Source organism: Rhinatrema bivittatum, chromosome 1 (genome assembly GCF_901001135.1).
Source record: "Rhinatrema bivittatum chromosome 1, aRhiBiv1.1, whole genome shotgun sequence".
Lineage (NCBI taxonomy): Eukaryota > Metazoa > Chordata > Amphibia > Gymnophiona > Rhinatrematidae > Rhinatrema > Rhinatrema bivittatum.
The window spans coordinates 401127316-401152713 of record NC_042615.1 but is presented as its reverse complement, the minus strand read 5'-3'; the positions used below and the strand labels follow the sequence as shown (position 1 = coordinate 401152713).

At 47.5% G+C, this 25398-nt stretch overlaps 1 protein-coding gene across 1 annotated transcript in view; it reads left to right on the top strand.

The window, feature by feature from the left end:
• Positions 1–25398, top strand: part of WRN (WRN RecQ like helicase) — a 983741-nt gene that overhangs the window by 306851 nt on the left and 651492 nt on the right. The window contains exon 10 of the mRNA XM_029601951.1: positions 5974–6080. Coding sequence (XP_029457811.1) covers positions 5974–6080 — 107 coding nt within the window. The remainder of the gene's footprint in view (positions 1–5973; positions 6081–25398) is intronic.

Sequence of the window (25398 nt, the reverse complement as noted above, 5' to 3'; positions counted from 1 at the left end):
GAACACACGAAGTAAGAGCAGTTTATGATAACTTCGAAACTGCTTCAAGAACAGCAGCAGCTAGAATCACTGCTCGCCGATGGGCCTGGCTCAAGGCATCTGACTTCAGGATTGAGGTACAAGATAAACTTGTGGACCTTCCCTGTCTTGGTGACAATCTCTTCGGAGATAAAATTCAAGAGGCTGTACAACAACTTAAGGATCACACTGAGACACTAAAGCAACTGTCTCAAACCCCTCAAGTACCTGCTACTCAGCCTTCTCGTCGTCCTCCACGTAGAGATGTGCGACGCTCTTACTACAGGACCATACGCCCCGTACTTTTTCTGATGGCATCGACCATTTTTTGCCCGTGCCCCTATGTGCATCACAGACCCCCACGAGGTCTGCATCCTTTGCCTGTGTGCGTCCAATGATATCCATGGTTGTGACCTCTGTGCCCAGATGACCCTGAAGGGCTGTCGGCCATGATTCGACAAGATGGAAAAATTATTCGGCTCTAAAAGACTGAATACGTTGTTGGATTCGGGGACCTCCACGCCACTTGGAAAGGTGGTTCCAATTCCGAGCCTCTTGGGGTCACCCCCTCAACCATTCCCCCGGCCCGAGACTAGAGCTGGGGACTGACAGCAGTCTTTGCCGTCCCATTCCCGATTGTGTTCCCTCTATCCCGGGAATGGTGATCATCGAGAATGGTCGAAGAAACATTGATATCTGTCATCGTCCTCTAAGCCAGACCACGGACAGGCATTGGCATAAGTCCCTCCTCCAAAGCGGTCTTGGGTGGAGGATGTAATTCCCTCCCACCCCTCTGAAGCCTCCAGGTGGCCTCCACCGACACTGGTGGAGGGATCGGAGCCCCCAAGTTCCCCTCAGGTTGTCCTGATTCCGCCACCGCCTCCTCAAGCCATTTTGTCCTCAGCTGCCTTCGAGGAGGAGTTGGAGAGGTGCGTGTGGTTGGCAGTCAGCCAGGCCCTGCAGGGCTTCGAACCACTGGTTCCACCGGGACTGCCACCACCACAGAAGCCTACTCCACTGGTGCTTGCACCATTATTGGAACGTTTCGATATGCTGCTCGGTTTTCTACCGACGCAGCCAGCACTGATGCCCCAAGCCCCTTCGCGGCCGAAGGTTGCACTGCTGCCACTGCTTCCGGCCCCCTTACCGATGAGCGACTCCTCAGAGGAGGAAGGGTATTCAGGTTTGATGGCGTTTCAGGGACCTTTGGTACTCTGCCATCTCCCGGCTCCCCCAGGACCATCGGGATATGTTCCGTTGGTGCCTTCGGTGTCACCGATCCTGCTGATGCCGTCAGACCCATTGGCGCTGCTATAGCCTCAAGGCCCATCGATGTCTTGGGCTCCTTCAGTGCCTTCCAGGCCTATACTTCGACCACAGCATCCCTGGAAGGACACAGTGAGAGGGAGGCCACTTATGACCCGTGGGAAGGGGAGGCATCCATGTCCTCCACTGAGGAATCGGATGATTTGCCTTCAGAACCTGCTCAACCAGAGGGGCGGCAAAAATCTCCCCTGGAGAATCTCTCCTTTGCAGGATTCATGAAAGCCATGGCAGAATCGGTGCCTTTTCAGCTTTTATCAAAGCAAGACATTAGGCACAGAATGCTTGAGCTTCTGCAATTCATGGATGCCCAGAAAGAGGTAGTCACGGTGCCAGTCCATTACATCTTCAAGGAGCTAGTAGCCTGCCGTTGGGAGCACCCAACTCGGTGCTACCGGAGAACCGGAAGATGGACGCAGTTTATCTAGTCTAGCCTACCACAGGGTTTGAGCGCTCTCAACTCCCCCTTCAATCAGTGGTGGTAGAGTCAGCCTTGAAGAAGGCAGAGAGGATCTGGACCCATGCCTCGACTCCCCCAGGGCGGGAGCATTGGGGGCTCTTGATGCCCTTGGACGCCATGTGTTTCAGGGCACAATGTTAATTGCCTGAATTGCTTGCTACCAATTGTATAGGGGGCAGTACTCCAGAAACCTGTGGAAACAGGTCCTTGAATTTAGTGCATTCAATTCCAGGAGGATTTCCAAAAAATTTTCCAGCAGGGCCTGGAGTGCAATAAACATGAAGTTCGCTCTGCTTATGACTTCTTCGAGACAGCCATGAGAAACCACCGTAGTGGGCATTGGGGCTTGGCGGAAAATGTGGCTACATGCCTCAGACTTATGCCCTGAATTCCAGGACCGCCTGTCTGACTTGCCGTGCATGGGGGAAAATCTATTTGGAGACAGAATCAAGGAGACCCTTCAGCAATTGTCAGCTAGTACCTCTGACACCCAGCCGCCCAAGAAGCCCCCTTGGCAATATGCAAAGAGGACCTTCTACTGGCCAGACCTCAATAATTTCCCAAAAAGAGGCCCATGCAGCCTCAGGCATCCCAAGAAACCACAGTTCTACCACAGGAACCCTCCATGGGGTTTTGACTGGACGTTAGGGAGCATGTGCCAGCACTCACCGCAGGACACTGACCCTTGGTTGGCTCCAGCTGTTTGCAGACTGATGGACATCCATAACATTGGACCTCTGGGTCCTGTCTATCATGTATCAGGGCTACAGGTTGCACTTCCAGAGAATTCCACCACGCTTACCTCCGTGTCCCCGGTGGAGACCAACAGGGGACTTACAAATGCTTCAGGTAGAGTTCTCCGCCCTCATGTTGGCTCGAGTGGTCAAACCCATTCTGCCCAGTCAGCACGGCAAGGGGTTCTAATCCAGGTATTTTCTAATCCCCAAGAAGACGGGGGTATTCCAGCCCATTTTGGACCTGAGGGCCTTAAACCGTTTCTTGGTAAATGAGAAGTTCAAAATGGTCTCGCTGGGCACCTTGATTCCCCTTCTCAAAGCAGGAGACTGGCTCTACTCCCAAGATTTAAAAGATGCATACACCCATATTCTCATCTGTCAGGTGGATCAGCAATACATTCGATTCCTGGTTGACAGGCGTCACTGCCAGTATCTCGTTCTAACCTTTGGCCTGGCATCCAATCCCAGTGTCTTTACGAAGTGTCTAGTGGTTGTCTTCCTGTACCTCGACGATTGGCTTATTAAGAGCACTTCAGGACAGGGGGCACAAAGTGCCCTGTGCACCTTGATCCACATTTTTGAAACCCTGGGATTTCTTATCAACTATCCAAAATCCCATCTCTAACCGTCCTTGCAACTGGACTTCTTTGGGGCTTGACTGGACACTGCCCAGGCAAAGGTTTCCTGCCTCGGGACAGGGCGGAGACCCTTGCGGCTCTCGCTTGAGTGACCTCTGCTTGCTCTCATGTCTCAGTACACCAGTTTCTATGGTTGCTGGGCCATATGGTAGCAATGGTGCATGTCACCCCTTTGCTCAACTGCACATGCGCAGGGCGCAGTGGGCACCATGTTCTCACTGGTGCTAGGCTTCTCAAGATCTGCGTACTCGTGTTCTAATCACCACACTGCTAGGTCAATCCCTTCAGTGGTAGGTGACTCCCTCCAATCTGGATAGGGGAATCCCCTTCTGGAGCCCACAACCCCAGGCTACCCTCACCACAGACGCGTCTCGGATGGGGTGGAGAGCACATCTGGCGGATCTCCATATCCAGGGTCTCTGGTCTGCACAAGAATCCCAGTCTCAAATCAACTTCCTGGAGCTATGAGCGATTTGGTATGCACTCTAGACATTCCAAGAGCAGCTCCTGAGCAAGGTAGTTCTTGTTCAGACCGACAATCATGTAGTTATGTGGTATCTGAAAAAACAGGGGGGATTGGGATCCTTCACCTTCTGTCAGGAAGCAGTCCACATTTGTTCATGAGCCACTGACAACTCCATCCTCCTCAGTAGTGTATCTCCCAGGAGTGGACAACATCCTGGCAGACTCCTTGAGCCTTGCCTTTCAACCTCAGATGTTGACCGGGTGACTGTGCAGGCTCTTGGCCTTTTGTAAGAGGTATCACAAGTTATTTTGGAGTCCAGAAAACCTTCTACCAGAAAATCTTACAATATGAAGTGGAAGAGGTTTTCCACTTGGTGCGAGGGACGCAGTCTGTCTCCCTTTTCTTGCTCCCCTCCTGCGCTCTTAGACAATTTATTTATTTATTGAAGACAATTTTATACCAGCATTCTGTGTTCAATCATTCCGGTTTACAATAAAACAGCTATATAAATATAAACAAAATAAAACATACATAAATACATTAATAAACAAAATCATTCTTAAAATACAGTCTATAAAATGGCAATATTATCTTCTAAAAAACCAATACTTAACTTTCATTATTATTTTGTGTGCTTATTATTGTGCTGTATCTCCAAAAGCCTGCCGAAATTACCAGGTTTTCAAGTTCTTTTTAAATGTCTGATAATTTTCCTGCATCCTCAGTTCCATTGGAATTGAATTCCATAATTTGGGACCCGCTATCTTTAAAGCTGTATCTCTTACTTTAGGTAAATATGCCGTTTTAACAGATGGACTAGATAACAGATACTTATTAGCTGATCTCAGATTGTTTTCCCTCTCCGAATCCGGTCTCCAAACCACGTTGATGAGGGTTCACCTCAGCGCCATAGTGGCTTACCACCGGGGTATGGATGGTATTGCGATCTCTCATTTGCTTATGGGGTGGTTTATGAGGGGCTTAGTACACTTAAAGCCCCCCCACTTGCCCTCTAGTGGTTTCCTGGGATCTCAACATTGTCCTGTTGCAACTCATGAAATCTCCGTTTGAACCATTACGATCTTGCAACCTGAAGTATCTCTCCTGGAAGGTCATCTTCTTGGTTGCAGTGACATCAGCATGCAAGGTCAGCGAACTGCAAGTCCTATTGTCGTACCCACCTTATACAAAATTTTGTCATGACAAAGTGGTCCTCCGGACACACCCGAAGTTCCTTCCTAAGGTGGTTTCAGAGTTCTACCTCAACTAGTCCATCGTGTTGCCTTTCTTTTGCCCAAGGCCTCACACTCACCGGGGTGAATGGGCTCTGCATACTCTAGATTGAAAGGAAGCGCTGGCTCTTTACTTAGTGGATGGCACCTCACTGCCTCTCCACTCAACTCTTTCTGTTTCTTTTGACAAGAACAGGCTAGGGGTTGCTTTATCCCATTGAATTGCGACCGCATTGCCTTCTGCTATGCACAGGCGTATGAGCCACATGGCATGAGCTATGTCAGTCTTTGTGACTCATTTGCGTGCAGTCCCCATTCATGAGATTTGTAGAGCTGCAACCTGGAGTTCCCTCCACACGTTCGCCTCACGTTATTGCCTGGACAAGGATGGCCGGCAAGACAGTTGATTTGGACAATCCGTCCTCTGTAATCTATTCCAGACATGAAAACCCAACTCTCTCTCTGTGTGCCCTGTCCTTTGGTGCAGGCCTGTTCCTGTGGTTGTTGCAGCTCTAGTTGTTGTGCACATTGGCACCTGTTTTCTGAAGCACATGTTCAGAGCAACCTGAAGCTAATTAATCACACATGTGTGAGTACCACCATCCTGCTTGTTCTTGGAGAAAGCAGAGTTGTTTACCTGTAACAGGTGTTCTCCAAGGACAGCAGGATGGTAGTCCTCACGAAACCCGCCCATCACCCCGCAGAGTTGGGTTTCTCTCAGTTTATTATTTTATTTTTCGTGAACTCTGTTTTAAGACTGAAGAGGGATCCCGCGTGGACGTGTGGTTAGCAGCATGCTGGGCAAGCTTAGTGTTCCAGTCAAAGTTTCTAGAAACTTTGACAAATCATTCCATACCGGGTTCCATCGGATGAGGACTAACATCCGGCTGTCCTTGGAGAACACCTCTTACAGGTAAGTAACTCTGCTTTACCCGTATAAGTGGGCTTTTGAAAATTGCTATAATATGTGCCATTGAATTGTCCGTAGAATATTTACGTGTAAGTGCAATTTACATGTGTAAATGGTGTTTTAAAATTGCTATGACAGTTTGTTATATTTAAACATATAACACCTTTTAAAATTACTTCTTAATTATAGGTATAACACTGATTGCTATAGATGAAGCTCATTGCATCTCAGAGTGGGGCCATGATTTTCGAAGCTCTTATAGGACTTTGGGTTCATTGAAGAAAATGCTTCCATTGGTAAGATTATAGAAAAGCTGTATAATCATTTCATATTGTTCAAATGTTTGTTAAAGTTCAGAAATAAAGTAATTATAAAATTCATAGAATCCTCAAATATTAACTTGCCTGTTACCTAATGTTGTTGCTTCCTTTTTCGATCTTGTTTCTGGTTCTCTTTTTTTCCCTTTTGTATTTTATTAATACTTTTGGAGGTAAGATTGTTTTCCTTATAGTATATTTCCACCCTCATTCTTATATTACCTTTTCCTAAGTCTACTTTCAGCTCATGACATAAGAACATAAGAAATTGCCATTCTGGGTCAGACCAAGGGTCCATCAAGCCCAGCATCCTGTTTCCAACAGAGGCCAAACCAGGCCACAAGAACCTGGCAATTACCCAAACACTAAGAAGATCCCATGCTACTGATGCAATTAATAGCAGTGGCTATTCCCTAAGTAAACTTGATCAATAGCCGTTAATGGACTTCTCCTCCAAGAACATATCCAAACCTTTTTTGAACCCAGCTACACTAACTGCACCAACCACATCCTCTGCCAACAAATTCCAGAGCTCTACTGTGCGTTGAGTGAAAAAGAATTTTCTCACAGGACAAGCATCATGGTAGTCGTCACATATGGGTGACATCACAGGATGGAACCCTGTATGGAAAACTTTTCTGTCAAAGTTTCTATAAAGCTTTGACTGACACTGGCACATTGAGTGCACTGAGCATGCTCAGTCTGCAGTTATCCCTGTGAACCACAGGTGTCTCCCTCAGTCTTCTTTTTTCCGCTCTGTAGTAAGCATAGCGGTTAGGAGCTCTGTGAGAAATTCTAACATTTTTTTTCACGGAAACACTTAAACTTTTACTTCACAAACACATTTCCCTGCACGGGTCTACCTTCGCGTACTTTTATTCGACGCTTGGTGAGTACTATGCCCTGTTTCTTCGGTCGGTTCCTGTCACCTCCTTGGCCTGCCAACTGACTGCGGTCTTCCCTCTCCCTATGTTTTCAGTTAGCCACACATAGCCTGCGAGTGTCCCTCTGTGACACTCTGCCTGTTTATTAGCGCTAGTGGGACATGGACTTCCACGGTTTCCGTTGCCGCCAGGGCCCCTGTCGATTTCAGGTCCTTTGATTTCCTCGGTACCCTCGCGCAGTCGATGCCCCCCATCGCTACCATCGATACCCCCTTTAGACCATTCTGGTTTCTTAGATGCCATCGGTACCCCTCCCCCCGTGGTACTCTGATGCCATCGGTCCCTGCATCATTTTTATCAGTGCCATCCATGTTTTTCATCCATGGCACTGGTTTTTCCTTGGGTTTCATCGGTGCCATCATCGCCCAGGTGGATGCCATCGACGCACACCTTTGTGTCATCAATGCCATCCATGCCCGGGTTGATGCCACCTTCACCCGGGGCACTTCCATCGATGCCACGGTCATTTCCATCAATGTCATCTTTTATTTTATCAATGTCATCGATGCCCAGGTCAATTCCATCGGTGGCATTCATGCCAGGGTCGATTCCATCAATGCAATCGATGCCAATGTCGGTTCCATCGATGCCATCGGTGCCAAAGTGGATTCCATCGATGCCCATGTTGGTGTCATTGATGCCCATGTTGGTGGCATCAATGCCATCGACGCCATTGGTGCTTGAATCGATCCAATCGATGCCGTCTACACCCGTGGCCATGCCACTGATGCCGTCGGCGCCCGCCTCCATACATCGATGCCATTGACGCCCACGTCGTTTCCATCGGTGTCTTCAACGATCCTATTGATGCGGTCATCGACTCTGTCGATGCCAGTATCATTTTTCCAATGCCAACAATGTTTTTCGATTATTTGATGCCACATTGTTTCCATAGATACCTACGCCGATGCCGTCACTGCTTCCACCACTGCCCGGGTCATCGACGTTTTTTCATATATATTTTGACGATACCGTTGAGGCCGCTTCGGCCACCATTGACACCGTCAATATCGACATAGCACCTCCACGTAATGCCCTTGCCTAAACACAGTGCTCCATGCCTTGGGTTCTTACTAAAGCCCCGTATTAGCCTACAACACTACAAAGTGCCAAGAGCAGTGCAGGCATGCTGACAGTCCGTCATCAGTCGCCATCCAAGACAGCGAGGGCATCCACCTTGGCGCTGGGGAAAGACCGGGCCGAGCACCATGGCACTCATCATCACCGACATGATGACTGTCCGCCACCGACGCCATCCAGCACATCAGTGCTATCATTCTCGGTGCTGGAAAATGCCTGGACCGAGCAACATCACCATTGCCATCGCCACTGTTCCACACAGTGCTGGCAGTCCTTGGTGCTCCAGAAACACTGGAACGAGTTCCAAAGAATTCTGCACTGGCATCACGAGACATCGAGCCGCTGCGACGAGGGTCAGGTTCACGAGTCAAAGATGGCTCCCCTGTTCCCGAGGCGTGCCCCACCGACATCGGTGCGGGATTGTGGCCCTCCACAAATTATTGTGGTAGCGCCAGCCACGCCCAGCCTAACTCCTCTATACCTGCGCCACCATTCCAGTTATCAGAGTTGAGACTGATGTTTACATCAGACAGGCTACCCCTCGATGACTCCTGAAATCCATGAAGCAAGCAATCTTCACCGGCTTGTCCTTCGGCGATCCTCGTTGGATGGTAAGTACCCGCTTCTGCGGCATTCCCATTGAGATGTCTTCTCTAATTTGGGCCACATGGTTCGAAAAGTTCTAGGTCATCTACCTTCCAAGAACTGTATTAGTGTCACATATCGCTATTGCTAGCTATGTCAGCCACAATACCAAGAGTACCTCTCTATCATTTCTTTGGGATTGCATCAGGACATCTTCCCATTTTCAGCAACGGGGCTGTGTACTGATTAATACTCTGGCTTCTGGCTCCTAATTCAGAACCAAAGTTCAGATGCATTCGCTGATCTGCTAAACACGAGATCCAGCAAATACTGCCTCAAGTGCAAGTCTACCTCGAAGCCTGACAACAGGTCTCGATGTCTCCTTGTATAGCACACAGAAATGCGGGTAAGACTTTACTGCTCCCGCTCCTGTGGGAGGTTACATGATATCCAGATTACATCAGCCCTGCCAGTTGGACATCATCTGGTCTCTCAACTGGCCGGATATCAGAGCGGCCACCCCACTTTGTATCATGGTCCCCGGTACAATCCACCAGACGCTACAAAGTGCAGGAGAGAGGGGGATTGGGGAGTTTTAATTACACTATTCTTTCTTTCAACAGAAAGTAGTTACTCTTCGCCCATCCTGGACCTCAGAAATAGCAACTTTCTTCAGAAGGCACAGATAAAATGGTATTTCTCGTCACCATGCTTCCATAACGCAGTAAGTACATTACCTCTAATCTTTCTATGTGCTTCATGGTGAGTCAACAATATTACAATCCCAAGCTCTGCCGGTTGCACCAGCTTTGGCAACTGGGATATTTCATTGAATCACTATCGGTGACTGCTGTTTCTCTACAGAGTGCAACATCATTCACGCTTTCCTTGCATGGACAGCTGCATAACCACAGTCAGTCTACGGAAGGAGTTCTAACTTCTTCATGACTCACTATAAATTTACTATCTGGGATTATTGTCACTGCCATAAATCCCTTATACAACACTTCTGGACACCACAGTCACAACGACCTTCCTGTCCAGCAACTGCGCAGACATTCTAATAAATTCCTACATGTCCCTGCACACACATTCCATAACCTCAGCCCCTCAATTCTTCATGGTCTGGCTATGGGGGATTTTCACTATGCACTTTCCTCATATGGGTTAGATGCAGTGAAATTCCATTATCAGGGGGTCTAAGCTGTTCAATCTCTTTCGTCCCTCATCTGTATTGTAGATCTAGAACCAAAACCTAGTCTGATCCTGCTCATGCTCGCATTTACTCAGGATTGTAAGTTTGACCTAAAATCTTCTCAACCCAATATGCGTCTATTCCGCTCCATGCACAGTTTCACATAAACTTCCTGGAGCTTGTAGCCATGAGTTATACCCTTATGCCTTGTAATACTGCCTCTGCAACAAATCTTTGTACATACAGACAGACAGCATAGGGACAATGTGCTTTCCAACACACAAGCAGGCACAACCTCTTAGCTGCTCTGCAAGGATGCTGTGCAGCTCTACCCTTGGCCCTTGCTCACTCTATGAATCCTCGGGCCATTTATCTAAGACACTTACTAAACGCACTAGCAGACCTTCTCCATATAGGTGTCCATCCTCTCGAATGGTCTCGGACTACATGTGTAGTGAGAAAAATCTTCTAGCGCTGTCAACTGAACTTTTGCCCTCTGCGTCTGAATTGAACAATACGGTGCACAGATTCTACTCCCTACACATGTTTCCAATGCGTTCCCATAGACGCCTTTCTTCCATCAAGGGCCTCTTAAACATGTCTCTTCCGCTGCCTCTTCTAATGCTGAACTGGGACGGGGTTCACTGTTCCTCAGACCCACGTCCTGGCCGAGACCAGTATGCTTCCCATACTTCTCAATCTATCACACCAGTAACCAATTCGCCTTCTCATCAGTCAGTCACAAATCGTAGACTCACTGATGTTCTCAGGTACTGGTAGCGTCACAAAACCTTCCACACATAATTCCTGCCATTCAAAATGGCATGATTTAATGCATGACGCATGCAAAAGGGTATTACCCTTTCCTTTTTCTTTCTACACCACTCTTTTCTCTTGCTCCCTCGGATTCTGCTCCCCAGATATCCTCCACATAGGTACACCTCTGTTCCCTGTACATACCAGGATCATTCCAGACGGTGGGTTATGTTCCATGTCCAGCAGATGGAGTCAGAACACAAAATTCCCATGGTAGGACCCATATAACCACGCCTCCCCTGTAACAGCTCTCAGTAACGTTCTGACTCCAGCAGATGTGAGCAGGGGACTTGTGGTCCCCAGCTTGTTAGCTTAGGGCTACCTCCTCAGGGGGATCAAGTTAAAAAAAAATAAAAAAAAATAGGAAGTTTTAAATTTACAGTTTAGGTCACTTTGCTAAGGCTCCTTTTACAGCAGGGGGAGAGCTCTCCGCTGGTGGTGGCTCATTGCTCTCTAGCCTGGTGACTTGCTGACAGGCTGACAGGCTGTTGACTGTTTTCTTTCTTTCTTTTCTCATTTTCCTCACTGAGGGCTCAGTTGGGGTAAGTGTATTTTTGTTTCATCTTCTTTTTCAGCAGAAGACTGCAATTTTTTGGACTCAGTTCGGCTCTCTGAGGTGAAAGTCGGTAGCGCCGGCCTCTCCCTCCTGACCCAGGTTTTTCCCCCCTCCCTTTTGGGGAGCGACCGATGTCCCGACCTGCGGCCCCGCGAAGCACCATTCCTCGGGGGGTGCCTGCTGTCGGGAGAGTAATTCCCCGTCAGTTCTTCTTCAGGTCGGTGGGGGACCGCGGCAAGCGTCCATTGCCGGGTTGGCGCTCATTTTAGGCGCGAGCCACCTGTAGAGCCTCCCTCCCCTCTCTCTCTCCCTGCAGTGATGCAGTCCACGGCGCCTTGTGAGGGCTCCGACAGGGCCGGATTATTTTCTGAAGAGGGTCTGTGCTCAGGCTGTTTCCCCGAGGGGGAATGTGCGCCAGCTACTAACAAGGACGTTCGAGCTGCAGACCGCGTGGGCAGTGCCAGGCCCCGTTCCCTCTCAACGCGGGAATGGCGGCAATTTTGTTACAAGATTCTGATGCCGCGCTTTCTGAGGAGGACACGGATAATCCGTTCCCCACTTCTAGGCCCGTTTTGGACCCTTACTCTGAGTCTAATCCTGGTAGGCAGAGGGGGGGATCCCCCGGGGGTGACCCCTCAGGATGCCAGGCCTTTTCCCCTGAATTCATAGTCCTGATGCACAGGGCTTTTCTTCAGAGCAGAGACACGACCTTCGGGACCTGGGGACCCTCTCCCCCCAAGATACCATGTCCTACCCCCCTCCTGGGTGGGACCCTCCCTCAGGCTCGCCCCCCTTTAGTAGGCGGGGGAGCGGGGACATCTCGTGGCCCTACCGGGACACCATCGATAATACAGACTTCGGGGGAAGGACAATCCCAGGACCCTGACGTGGACGACCCCACCTTGGCGGCCCAGGTGGAGGGCGACGACCCTAGGGTCCTCCGCATCTTCCAAGCGGCGGAGTTAGATGACCTCATTCCCTACATCCTCCAGGAAATGGATATTGATCCCCCTCCGGAACCGGTGGGGCCTGACCCGGCTCTCAAGAAGGGGGACCCCCTCCTAGCTTGACTGCGGCCTCTAGCCAAGTCTTTTCCCACTCATCACAAGATCTTGCAGTTGATCACTCGGGAATGGGATTCCCCGGAGGCCAACCTTAGCATCGGTAGAGCCATGGAAAAATTGTATCCTCTGCCGGCTGATTTTTTGGAAATTCTCAAAGTTCCCGCCGTAGATTCTGCGGTATCAGCGGTCACAAAGCATACCACTATTCCTGTCACTGGAGGGACGGCGTTGAAGGATATGCAGGATCGGAAGCTGGAGGTTTACCTCAAGCGTATCTTTGAGGTCTCGGCCTTAGGGATGCGGACGGCTATCTTCAGTTCCCTCGCACAGCGAGCGGGTCTTAGATGGGTGCAGCAGCTTCTCACCTCCCAGTCCTTACCAGACGCTGAGGCTCACCAGGTGGACAGACTGGAAGCCGTGGTTGCCTATGGAGCGGATGCTTTTTATGATCTTTTAAGGGTCCTAGCCCGAACCAAGGTGGCGGTGGTCTCAGCGCGTCTGCTCCTTTGGCTTCGCAATTGGTCGGCTGATGCCTCTTCCAAGACACGTTTGGGGTCCCTTCCTTTAAGGGTAGGTTTCTTTTTGGTGAAGACTCGGATCAGATCATCAAGTCCCTTAATGAGAACGTGGTGCACAAGTTGCCCGAAGATCGCCCCGTTCGTCAAGATCATATAATTACTCAAGAAACCATTATCGTAACCAGCGGAGAGCGCGTCCTCAGAGGCAACAGCCATCTCGGGCTCCCTCTTCTCGTTTGCACTCCTGGAACCGGCCCTTTCGTGGGCGCCGCCAGGGTAAGGAAGCGCAGGGTGCTGGTACATCCGCTAAATCTACCCAATGATGCCAGATGGACCCGTGAGGTGGTCCCTCGACTGGGGGGTCGCCTTGCTTTCTTCTACGAAGAGTGGGTCCAAATCACGTCGGATCAATGGGTTCTGGATATTCTAAGATGCGGTTACGCTTTGGATTTTGTTTGCGCTCCTCGGGAGCGGTTCCTGTTTTCCCCTTGCGGGTCCTTAATCAAACAGGGAGCCGTGCGGCAGACCCTCGATCGTCTCCTTCAATTGGGGGCCATAGTGCCGGTGCCAGCCGCCGAACTGGGCCGGGGGCATTATTCAATCTACTTTGTGGTTCCCAAGAAGGAAGGTACTTTTCGTCCTATCCTGGACCTCAAGCAGGTCAACCGGTCCCTCAGTGTCCCTCTTTTCCGCATGGAGACACTCCGTTCAGTGTTAGCGGCAGTTCATCCGGGAGAATTCTTGGCTTTGTTGGATCTCACAGAGGTGTATCTCCACATACCAATTTGTCAAGCTCATCAGCGTTACCTACGCTTCAAAATTTTGGGTCAACACTTCCAATTTCGCGCTCTTCCCTTTGGCCTGGCAACAGCTCCACGGGTTTTCACGAAGATCATGGTGGTAGTGGCGGCAACCTTGCGCAAGGAAGGTATTCTTGTGCATCCTTACCTAGACGATTGGCTCATCCGTGCAAAGTCACGAGCGCAGTGTATCCTCGCAGTCGACAGAGTGGTACAACTTCTCCAATCTCTGGGATGGATTGTCAACTTCACCAAAAGCAGCCTGGTCCCGTCCCAGTCGTTGGATTTTCTGGGAGCTCACTTCGACACCAAGAATGCCAGGGTTTTTCTGCATCCGGACAGAGCTCATTCTCTGCGTCAGCAGATTCAAGGATTTATGGCGCTCGAGACGCCCACTGCCTGGGACTACCTGCAGGTACTGGCGACCATGGCCTCGACCATCGATGTGGTTCCTTGGGCATTTGTGCATCTGAGGCCTCTGCAGAGATCCCTACTCTCCCGGTGGCAGCCGATGTCGAGAGATTTCCAGGCAGTCCTTCCGATTCCGAGAGGAACCTTCATCAGTCTCCATTGGTGGCTGGAACCGTGGCACCTAGCTCAGGGGGGTGTCGCTGGAGGACCCGGATTGGGTGATTATCACCACGGACGCTAGCCTCACAGGCTAGGGAGCGGTCTGTCGGGACAGGTCAATCCAGGGTCGATGGACGGAGGAACTGTCGAAGTGGCCCATCAACCGCTTGGAGACCAGGGCGGTCCGTCTGGCGTTACAGGGTTTGTTCCCCATAGTACACCATCAAGCAGTCAGGCTGCTATTGGACAATGCGACTACAGTGGCGTACATCAATCGCCAGGGAGGCACAAGAAGTCAGTTGGTCTCTCTAAAACCGACAAATTGATGGAGTGGGCAGAGCTTCACCTCCAACGACTAGCGGCCTCGCATATAGTGGGAGTGGACAACGTACAGGCGGACTTTCTCAGTCGACAAAACTTGAATCCCGGAGAGTGGGAGCTCTCGCAGCAGGCGATGCGGATAATAGTATGGCGATGGGAGACACCGCACGTAGACCTAATGGCAACCGCCGGAAATGCAAAGGCCACCCGCTTCTTCAGCCGTAGGCGGGAGTGCGGCGCCGAGGGCGTGGACACTCTGGTCCTGCCCTGGCCGCGCCACTGTCTCCTATATGTTTTCCCACCGTGGCCCCTCGTGGGCAAGGTCATCCGCAGGATAGAGGCACATCAAGGGCCGGTGATCCTTGTGGCGCCAGAGTGGCCCCGACGACCGTGGTTCGCGGATCTGCGCAATTTGATGGTGGAGGGTCCCCTTCGTCTCGGTCAGCTGCCACGTCTTCTACGCCAGGGACCAATATTTTTCAAGGAGGCAGATCGCTTCTGTCTTGCGGCCTGGCTTTTGAGAGGCGTCAGTTGAGGAGGCGCAGTTATCCGGAGCCAGTTATTTCAACGCTTCTGAAAGCACGTAAGATGTCCACCTCTGTTACCTATGTTCGAGTCTGGAAGGTCTTTGAGGATTGGTGTGGAGCGAATGACATTCTTCCCATGCAGGCCTCAGTGCCACAAGTTCTTTCCTTCTTGCAGGCAGGTTTGGATTTGGGTCTTGCTTACAATTCTCTTCGGGTTCAGGTGGCGGCCTTGGGGGCTTTTCTTCGCAGTGAAAATAAGGAGTTTCTGTCCTCGCATCCGGACGTCTCCCGTTTCCTTAAAGGAGTGAAACACATGAAGCCTCCGATTCACCCACCTTGTCTGTCGTGGAATCTGAATCTGGTGCACTGAGTCCTCTGTGGTTCGCCGTTCGAACCTCTAAGCTCGGCTACCATCAAGGACGTCACTCTGAAGACCATTTTTCTCGTGGCAATCAGTTCAGGAAGACGTATTTCCGAGCTGCAGGCCCTATCGTGTCGTGAACCATACCTTCGTTTCACGCCTGAAGGGGTTTCGCTGAGGACGGTTCCTTCTTTTCTCCCTAAAGTGGTTTCGGCATTCCACCTCAACCAATCGGTGGAATTACCATATTTTGCCTCTTCTGAGTCTGGAGACCTGCGTAGACTGGATGTACGGTGGTCTCTGATACGCTATCTGGAGGGACTAATGATTTTCGGCTCTCCGATCATCTGTTTATCCTCTGGTCCGGACCCCGGAAGGGTTGCATGGCCTCCAAACAATCTATAGCGCGGTGGTTGAAGGGAGCGATCATAGCGGCGTGCCTTGGCGTAGGTAAGTCCCCTCCGCTGGTTGTCAAGGCTCATTCTCTTCGAGCCCAGGCGACATCTTGGGCGGAGAGCTCCTCTGTCTCCACTCAGGAGATTTGTAGGGCAGCCACCTGGAAGTCGATCCATACTTTTGCGAGACATTATCGCCTGGACGTCGGTGCTCCGTCGGGCGGTCAGCTTGGAGACAAGGTAATACGAGCAGGGCTGTCTGCGGCCCACCCGTGATGGGAAAGCTTTGGTACATCCCACCGTCTGGAATGATCCTGGTATGTACAGGGAAAAGAAAATTATTTCTTACCTGCTAATTTTCATTCCTGTAATACCGTGGATCATTCCAGACACCCTCCCTTGGTTTGGGGGTTTGCTTGTGGGACATCCCTGCCTACCTGTCTTAACAATCTTTTACTCTGTATTTCGAATACTACGCGTCTTTTTTGTTCACGCACTGCTGTTTGCAAGTTCACTGTTCAGAATTTAGTTGCTGTTTATTTGGACAGCGGTTATTTCAATTCCTTCTTTGATTACTTGATCCCTCTGTTTTTTAGTCTCTCTCTTTGGGCTTTGTTAGTCTAGTTACTGAGAGCTGTTACAGGGGAGGCGTGGTTATATGGGTCCTCCCCTGGGAATTTTCGTTTCTGACTCCATCTGCTGGACATGGAACATAACCCACCGTCTGGAATGATCCATGGTATTACAGGAACGAAAATTAGCAGGTAAGGAATAATTTTCTTTTCCAATTGGTGTATCCTTTGGGAGTGGGGATACCCGATTAACTGTAAACCCCTTCTGAGTCAGCTTACCATGGATTATCCACTGATCAAGCCGCCTCTATTTTCCCTAGTCACGGAATGGAACCTATATTTCGTGCTTATAAGTCTCATATGTTCTCCATTTGAGCCTTTCCATTCCTCTCATTTCACAATTTGGCATGGGAAACTCTTTCCCTCATAAACGTCACTTCTGCCAACAGGGTCAGTGAGTTACACACCTTGTTACATACTCATCCGACCCTACATTCCTCCGAGACCAAGTGGTTTTACGTATTCAACTTCATATCCTTCTTAAGTTAGATGTTGCATCTCACCTTACTCAGAATATACTCTGCCCATTTTTCCCAATACCTCTCTCTCACCAAAGCGAGAGGGCTTTTCCACTCCTTGGACAGTAATAGTGCACTTGCATTCCATCTACATCGCACTACACTCCATAGGACTTCCACCTAACTCTTTCCTTCTGCAGCAAGAGTCAATCTGCGAGTTCCAGTGGGCAAACAGATCTATTCCTCCTAATTGATGGTCTGTATTTCTTTCCTACCAACAAGCAGGCATTTCCCTACAACACTGTGTGTTACCACACTCTGTTGCGTCCATCCCAGCCTCAATAGCTTCCCTTCGGCTGCTGCTGCTTGTACATATTTATCAGGCTGCAACCTGGAGCTCTCTCCATACTTTCGGAGCCCATTATTGCTTAGATACGACTAGCCAGCATGCTCCATGTTTGGCCAGTCAGTCTACTCCTACTCTTTTCGGTTTAGCCACCCAACATCCTTCCTCCAACCTCTTAAGGGTTTCAGGATGCCCTCCGTTCCAAATTCCATCCCGTCACTATGCGTTTTGTGCGTCTTGGGTGCATTTGGTGCACGCTCGGGCATCCTCAGCTCGGTACTCACCCATATGTGAGGGCTACCATCCTGCTTGTCCTGTGAGAAAGCAAATGTTGCTTACCTGTAACAGGTGTTCTCACAGGACAGCAGGATGTTAGTCCTCACGAAACCCACCTGCCACCCCGCGGAGTTGGGTCTTTATACGTTTACACTTTTATTTTAGTTTCACTTGCGCTTTTAGCTATAAGATGAGACTGAGGGAGACACCTGTGGTTCACAGGGGTAATTGCAGGCTGAGCATGCTCAGTGCACTCAGTGTGCCAGTGTCAGTCAAACCTTTATAGAAACTTTGACAGAAACGTTTTCCGTACAGGGCTCCATCCTGTGATGTTACACATATGTGAGGACTAACATCCTGCTGTCCTGTGAGAACACCTGTTACAGGTAAGCAACATTTGCTTTCTCCAATTAGTCTTAAATGTGCTACTTGCTAACTTCATGGAATGCCCCCTAGTCCTTCTATTATTCGAAAGTGTAAATAACCGAGTCACATCTACTCGTTCAAGACCTCTCATGATCTTAAAGACCTCTATCATATCCCCCCTCAGCTGTCTCTTCTCCAAGCTGAACAGCCCTAACTTCTTCAGCCTTTCCTCATAGGGGAGCTGTTCCATCCCCTTTATCATAAGAACATAAAATGCCATACTGGGTCAGACCAAGGGTCCATCAAGCCCAGCATCCTGTTTCCAACAGTGGCCAATCCAAGCCATAAGAACCTGGCAAGTACCCAAAAACTAAGTCTATTCCATGTTACCATTGCTAATGGCAGTGGCTATTCTCTAATTGAACTTAATAGCAGGTAATGGACTTCTCCACCAAGAACTTATCCAATCCTTTTTTAAACACAGTTATACTAACTGCACTAACCACATCCTCCGGCAATAAATTCCAGAGTTTAATTGTGCGTTGAGTAAAAAAGAACTGTCTCCGATTAGTTTTAAATGTGCCCCATGCTAACTTCATGGAGTGCCCCCTAGTCTTTCTACTATCTGAAAGAGTAAATAAGCGATTCACATCTACCCGTTCTAGACCTCTCATGATTTTAAACATCTCTATCATATCCCCCCTCAGTCGTCTCTTCTCCAAGCTGAAAAGTCCTAACCTCTTTAGTCTTTCCTCATAGGGGAGCTGTTCCATTCCCCTTATCATTTTGGTAGCCCTTCTCTGTACCTTCTCCATTGCAATTATATCTTTTTTGAGATGAGGCGACCAGAATTGTACACAATATTCAAGGTGCGGTCTCACCATGGAGCGATACAGAGGCATTATGACATTTTCCGTTTTATTCACCATTCCCTTTCTAATAATTCCCAACATTCTGTTTACTTTTTTGACTGCCGCAGCACACTGAACCGACTATTTCAATGTGTTGTCTACTATGACACCTAGATCTCTTTCTTGGGTTGTAGCACCTAATATGGAACGCAGCATTGTGTAATTATAGTATGGGTTATTTTTCCCTATATGCATCACCTTGCACTTATCCACATTAAATTTCATCTGCCATTTGGATGCCCAATTTTCCAGTCTCACAAGGTCTTCCTGCAATTTATCACAATCTGCTTGTGATTTATCTACTCTGAACAATTTTGTATCATCTGCAAATTTGATTCTCACTCGTCGAATTTCTTTCCAGATCATTTATAAATATATTGAAAAGTAAGGGTCCCAATACAGATTCCTGAGGCACTCCACTGTCCACTCCCTTCCACTGAGAAAATTGTCCATTTAATCCTACTCTCTGTTTCCTGTCTTTTAGCCAGTTTGCAATCCACGAAAGGACATCGCCACCTATCCCATGACTTTTTACTTTTCCTAGAAGCCTCTCATGAGGAACTTTGTCAAACGCCTTCTGAAAATCCAAGTATACTATATCTACCGGTTCACCTTTATCCACATGTTTTTAACTCCTTCAAAAAAGTGAAGCAGATTTGTGAGGCAAGACTTGCCCTTGGTAAAGCCATGCTGACTTTGTTCCATTAAACCATGTCTTTCTATATGTTCTGTGATTTTGATGTTTAGAACACTTTCCACTATTTTTCTGGCACTGAAGTCTGGCTATAACCGGTCTGTAGTTTCCCGGTTCGCCCCTTGAGCCCTTTTTAAATATTGGGGTTACATTTGCTATCCTCCAGTCTTCAGGTACAATGGATGATTTTAATGATAGGTTACAAATTTTTACTAATAGGTCTGAAATTTCATTTTTTAGTTCCTTCAGAACTCTGGGGTGTATACCATCCGGTCCAGGTGATTTACTACTCTTCAGTTTGTCAATCAGGCCTACCACATCTTCTAGGTTCACCGTGATTTGATTCAGTCCATCTGAATCATTACCCATGAAAACCTTCTCCATTACGGGTACCTCCCCAACATCCTCTTCAGTAAACACCGAAGCAAAGAAATCATTTAATCTTTCCGCGATGGCCTTATCTTCTCTAAGTGCCCCTTTAACCCCTCGATCATCTAATGGTCCAACTGACTCCCTCACAGGCTTTCTACTTCGTATATATTTTAAAAAGTTTTTACTGTGAGTTTTTGCCTCTTCAGCCAACTTCTTTTCAAATTCTCTCTTAGCCTGTCTTATCAATGTCTTACATTTAACTTGCCAACATTTATGCTTTATCCTATTTTCTTCTGTTGGATCCTTCCTCCAATTTTTGAATGAAGATCTTTTGGCTAAAATAGCTTCTTTCACCTCCCCTTTTAACCATGCCAGTAATCGTTTTGCCTTCTTTCCACCTTTCTTAATGTGTGGAATACATCTGGACTGTGCTTCTAGAATGGTATTTTTTTAACAATGACCAAGCCTCTTGGACATTTTTTACTTTTGTAGCTGCTCCTTTCAGTTTTTTACTAACAATTTTTCTCATTTTATCAAAGTTTCCCTTTTGAAAGTTTAGCATGAGAGCCTTGGATTTGCACACTGTTCCTCTTCCAGTCATTAAATCAAATTTGATCATATTATGATCACTGTTGTCAAGTGGCCCCACTACCGCTACCTCTCTCACCAAGTCCTGTGCTCCACTGAGAATTAGATCTAAAATTGCTCCCTCTCTCGTCTGTTCCTGAACCAATTGCTCCATAAAGCTATCATTTATTCCATCCAGGAACGTTATCTCTCTGGCGTGTCCCGATGATACATTTACCCAGTCAATATTGGGGTAATTGAAGTCTCCCATTATTACAGCACTACCAATTTGGTTAGCTTCCCTAATTTCTCTTAGCATTTCACTGTCCATCTCACCATCTTGACCAGGTGGACGGTAGTATACCCCTATCACTATACTTTTCCTCGACACACAAGGAATTTCTACCCATAAAGATTCAATTTTGTATTTAGTCTCATGCAGGATGTTTATCCTGTTGGACTCTATGCCATCCCGGACATAAAGCGCCACACCTCCTCCCGAGTGCTCCTCTCTGTCATTGCGATATAATTTGTACCCCGGTATAGCACTGTCCCAATGGTTATCCTCTTTTCACCATGTCTCTGAGATGCCAATTAAGTCTGTCATCATTCACTGCTATACATTCTAATTCTCCCATCTTACTTCTTAGACTTCTGGCATTAGCATACAAACATTTCAAAGTTTGTTTTTTGTTTGTATTTTCATTCTGCTTTTTAATTGATAGGAATAAGTTAGAATTTTTTAGCTCAGGTGAGTTTTTAGTTACAGGTAGTTGGACTATTTTTCTAATTATTAGAATCTCACTGTCGTGATGCCCTAATTCTAATGCATCATTAGTATCCTTTGAAGATATCTCTCTCCGAACCATGCGCTGCTGAGCGAATGTCGGCTTTCCCCTTTGTTCTAGTTTAAAAGCTGCTCTATCTCTTTTTTAAAGGTTAGCGCCAGGAGTCTGGTTCCACCCTGGTTAAGGTGGAGCCCATCCCTTCGGAAGGGACTCCCCCTTTCCCAAAAGGTTCCCCAGTTCCTAACAAAACTGAATCCCTCTTCCTTGCACCATCGTCTCATCCATGCATTGAGACTCTGGAGCTCTGGCTGCCTCTGGTGACCTGTGTGTGGAACAGGGAGCATTTCAGAGAATGCTACCCTGGAGGTTCTGGATCTAAGCTTTCTACCTAAGAGCCTAAATTTGGCTTCCAGAACCTCTCTCCCACATTTTCCTATGTCGTTGGTGCCCACATGTACCACGACAGCCGGCTCCTCCCCAGCACTGTCTAAAATCCTATCTAGGTGACGCGTGAGGTCCGCCACCTTCGCACCAGGTAGGCATGTTACCAGGTGATTCTCACGCCCACCAGCCACTCAGCTATCTATATTCCTAATAATAAAATCACCAACTATGACGGCCGACCTAACCCTTCCCTCCTGGGCAGTAGGCGTTGGGGAGAGATATCCGTAGTGCGAAAGGACAATGCATCACCTGGAGAGCAAGTCCTTGCTACAGGATCCTTTCCTGCTGCACCTAGTTGGTGCTCTCCCATCATGAGACCTCCTTCCTCCAAGGCAGCACCAGGGCTGCCATTCTGAAGTTGGGAATTGACTACTATGTCCCTGAAGGTCTCAACTATATACCTCTCTGTCTGCCTCAGCTCCTCCAGGTCTGCCACTCTAGCCTCCAGAGATCGGACTCGTTCTCTGAGAGCCAGGAGCTCTTTGCATCGCGTGCACATGTACAACTTCTCACTGGTGGGTAAAAAAATCATACATGTGACACTCTATGCAAAAGACTGGGAAGCCCCCCTCTTGCTGATGGACTGCTGCCTTCATCTCAATTTTGATCAGTTCCTAGTTAAGATTTAGGTTGCTATGAGAGTAGGAATGTGTCTAACATCCTTTAAATGTATTAGTGAATTCACTATGTGTCTGGTAGTGGCCTAACGGGATCTGATAGAATTTTCAATAAAGTTTTTGTTGATTTTTTTTTTTTTGTGAAAGTGGCATTTGCCTATAAATTAAGGGATTAGCTAGGGGTGGGTGGGCGAGGGGTGGGAGGGTTGGGAAATACAAACAGTCTAACTTCAGTTAGTCAGCCTGAGTGACTCACTGCTCTCTTGATTAACAAATTTTGGTCCCTATTCAAACCCAATCACACTACCTCAACACCTTTCCAAGGTGAGTAACGGAGCTGAATTATTCAACTTTTTTACTTAGGGATACACTGCTCCTAGCTTCTGGCTACTTTTTGGGTGGTTTTTATTTTTTGTGGTTTTTTTTTTTTCAATACAAACACTCAGTATTAAATACAAACACTCAGTTCTTTAAAAGTCTGGAGAACACTCCGCTCTGCAGACTTTTAAAAATAAACACACTACCTACTGCTACCTTATTGACCGACTATTTAAAAATACAAACAGTCTAACTTGTTTATTGACTGCCTTTCTGACTATTAAAGGCACAAACACACTAAATAATATTCCCAAATAGTTAACTTTGCTCCAATACTTTTAAAAAAGACAATGACCCAAGCAAAAACTTACTGATTCCTTTCAGCCACCAGCAAGGTGACCTCTCCTCTCAGTGTTCCCACTGGTTGCCCTTCTCTGTACCTTCTCCATCGCAACTATATCTTTTTTGAGATGCAGCGACCAGAATTCTACACAGTATTCAAGTTGCGGTCTCACCATGGAGCAATATAGAGGCATTAAAACATTTTCCGTTTTATTAACCATTTCCTTCCTAATAATTCCTAACATTGTTTGCTTTTTTGACTGCTGCAGCACATTGAGCCGACGATTTTAAAGTATTATCCACTATGATGCCTAGATCTTTTTCCTGGGTGGTAGCTCCTAATATGGAACCTAACATCATGTAACTACAGCAAGAGTTATTTTTCCCTATATGCAACACCTTGCACTTGTCCACATTAAATTTCATCTGCCATTTGGATGCCCAATCTTCCAGTCTTGCAAGGTCCTCCTGTAATGTATCACAGTCCGCTTGTGTTTAACTACTCTGAATTATTTTGTATCATCCTCAAATATGATAATCTCACCCATCGTATTCCTTTCCAGATCATTTATTTATATATATATATACCCAGCTACTCTGCCTTTTTATACATACATTATATATATATATATATATATATATATAATGTATGTATAAAAGCACCGGTCCAAGTACAGATCCCTGAGGCACTCCACTGTGTTCCCTTTTCCACTGAGAAAATTGACCATTTGTTTCCTGTCTTCTAATCAGTTTGTAATCCACGAAAGGACATCGCCTCCTATCCCATGACTGTTTAGTTTTCTTAGAATCCTCTCATGAGGGACTTTGTCAAATGCCTTCTGAAAATCCAAATACACTACATCTACTGGTTCACCTTTATCCACATGTTTATTAACCCCTTCAAAAAATGAAGCAGATTTGTTAGGCAAGACTTCCCTTGGGTAAATCCATGTTGACTGTGTGCCATTAAATCTTGTCTTTCTATATGCACAGCCTTCATTCTTATTTCCTCATTGGCGCGTTCCTCAGGGGCGTCCCCCTGTGATGACGTGACGCTGCCCGGATATTTATGCCTACAGTTTATTGCTAGCCGTTGAGTTAGTAAGGGTAATTCTTACGGATGGGATTCGCTCTCCGTACCCAGCTACTCTGCCTTTCCAACTTCTATTGGACTCTTTCTGCTATTGGGGTACCCGCTCCTCAAGGGCCTGCCTCCGTTCCAGCACCAGTGCCATCTCCTACATGGAACCGCTGTGTGAGTACTCTGCCAACGAGTCTCTCTGCTCCCAGGGATCTGGTACTCGCTACTCGAGAGCCAGCTCTCCCTATCTCGGGGCTTCTCTATACTTGGGACTTTGTGAAAGTTCTTTTGTACTCATTTTTTCAGTTCTCTCCACTACAACACTGCTATCTGAGGAACTTCTGTTCCAGCACCCTGCGGAATACTAGCCTAGCCGGGCTACATCTTCTACTCACTACTGCCACCTCTGGTGGCTTCTCAATCTGTCTAAATAAAGAAATATCTGTGTTTGTGTGTCCAGAGCTGAGCCTGACCTGTGGCCCCTCACGGGACTTCCCCCCGTGGGCATTGTCAGCTGCCACAGTGTCCAAGGGTTCACCCAAACTTCACTAATTATAACAAAGGGCATGTTAGATGATATTTTGTAAGAGACTTAAATGTGTAGATTTGGCAACTTAGTTGCATATATTTACACCTGCTCATTATCTGGCATAAGTGATATTAAATGTCTTTTTTATGAACTACTGACTGGGTGGGAAGTCTGGGTGTATTGGAGGAGGTAAGAACCAGAAGGGTCTCAATGACATGACGAAGGACTGGGCAAATTGATGGATTCATTGGTAAAACTGGTAATTTCATTCCTACACATACGTTAGAAAATTTGCCAACTTACATGCGTAAAAACCTGCGGTAAGTGCTACTTACATTTCACATGTAAAATCTGCAAACATATATTTTTAAAACATAAAATCAAAAAACGCATATACAGCAATTCAGCATCACTTATCCAGGTAGATTCCAACTTATCTGGCTAATAGTGGGAGCACTGAGGAGAGGATCACCTTGCTGGTGGCTGAAAGGAATCAGTAAGTTTTGCTTGGGAATTTTTTTTTTAAGTACTGGGGAGAAGTAAACTATTGGGGTAAAATATGTAGTGTCTTTGTGCTTTTAGTAGTCAGTAAGGCAGCGAATAAACAGAAGTTAGTGCTCCGGAGTCTCAATGCTGAGACGATGGTGCAAGGAAGAGGGATTCAGTTTTGTAAGGAACTGGGGAACCTTTTGGGGAAGGGGTAGTCTCTTCCGAAGGGGTGGGCTCCACTTTAACCAGGGTGGAACCAGACTGCTGGCGCTAACCTTTAAAAAGGAGATAGAGCAACTTTTAAACTAGAACTAAGGGGAAAGCCGACAGTCGCT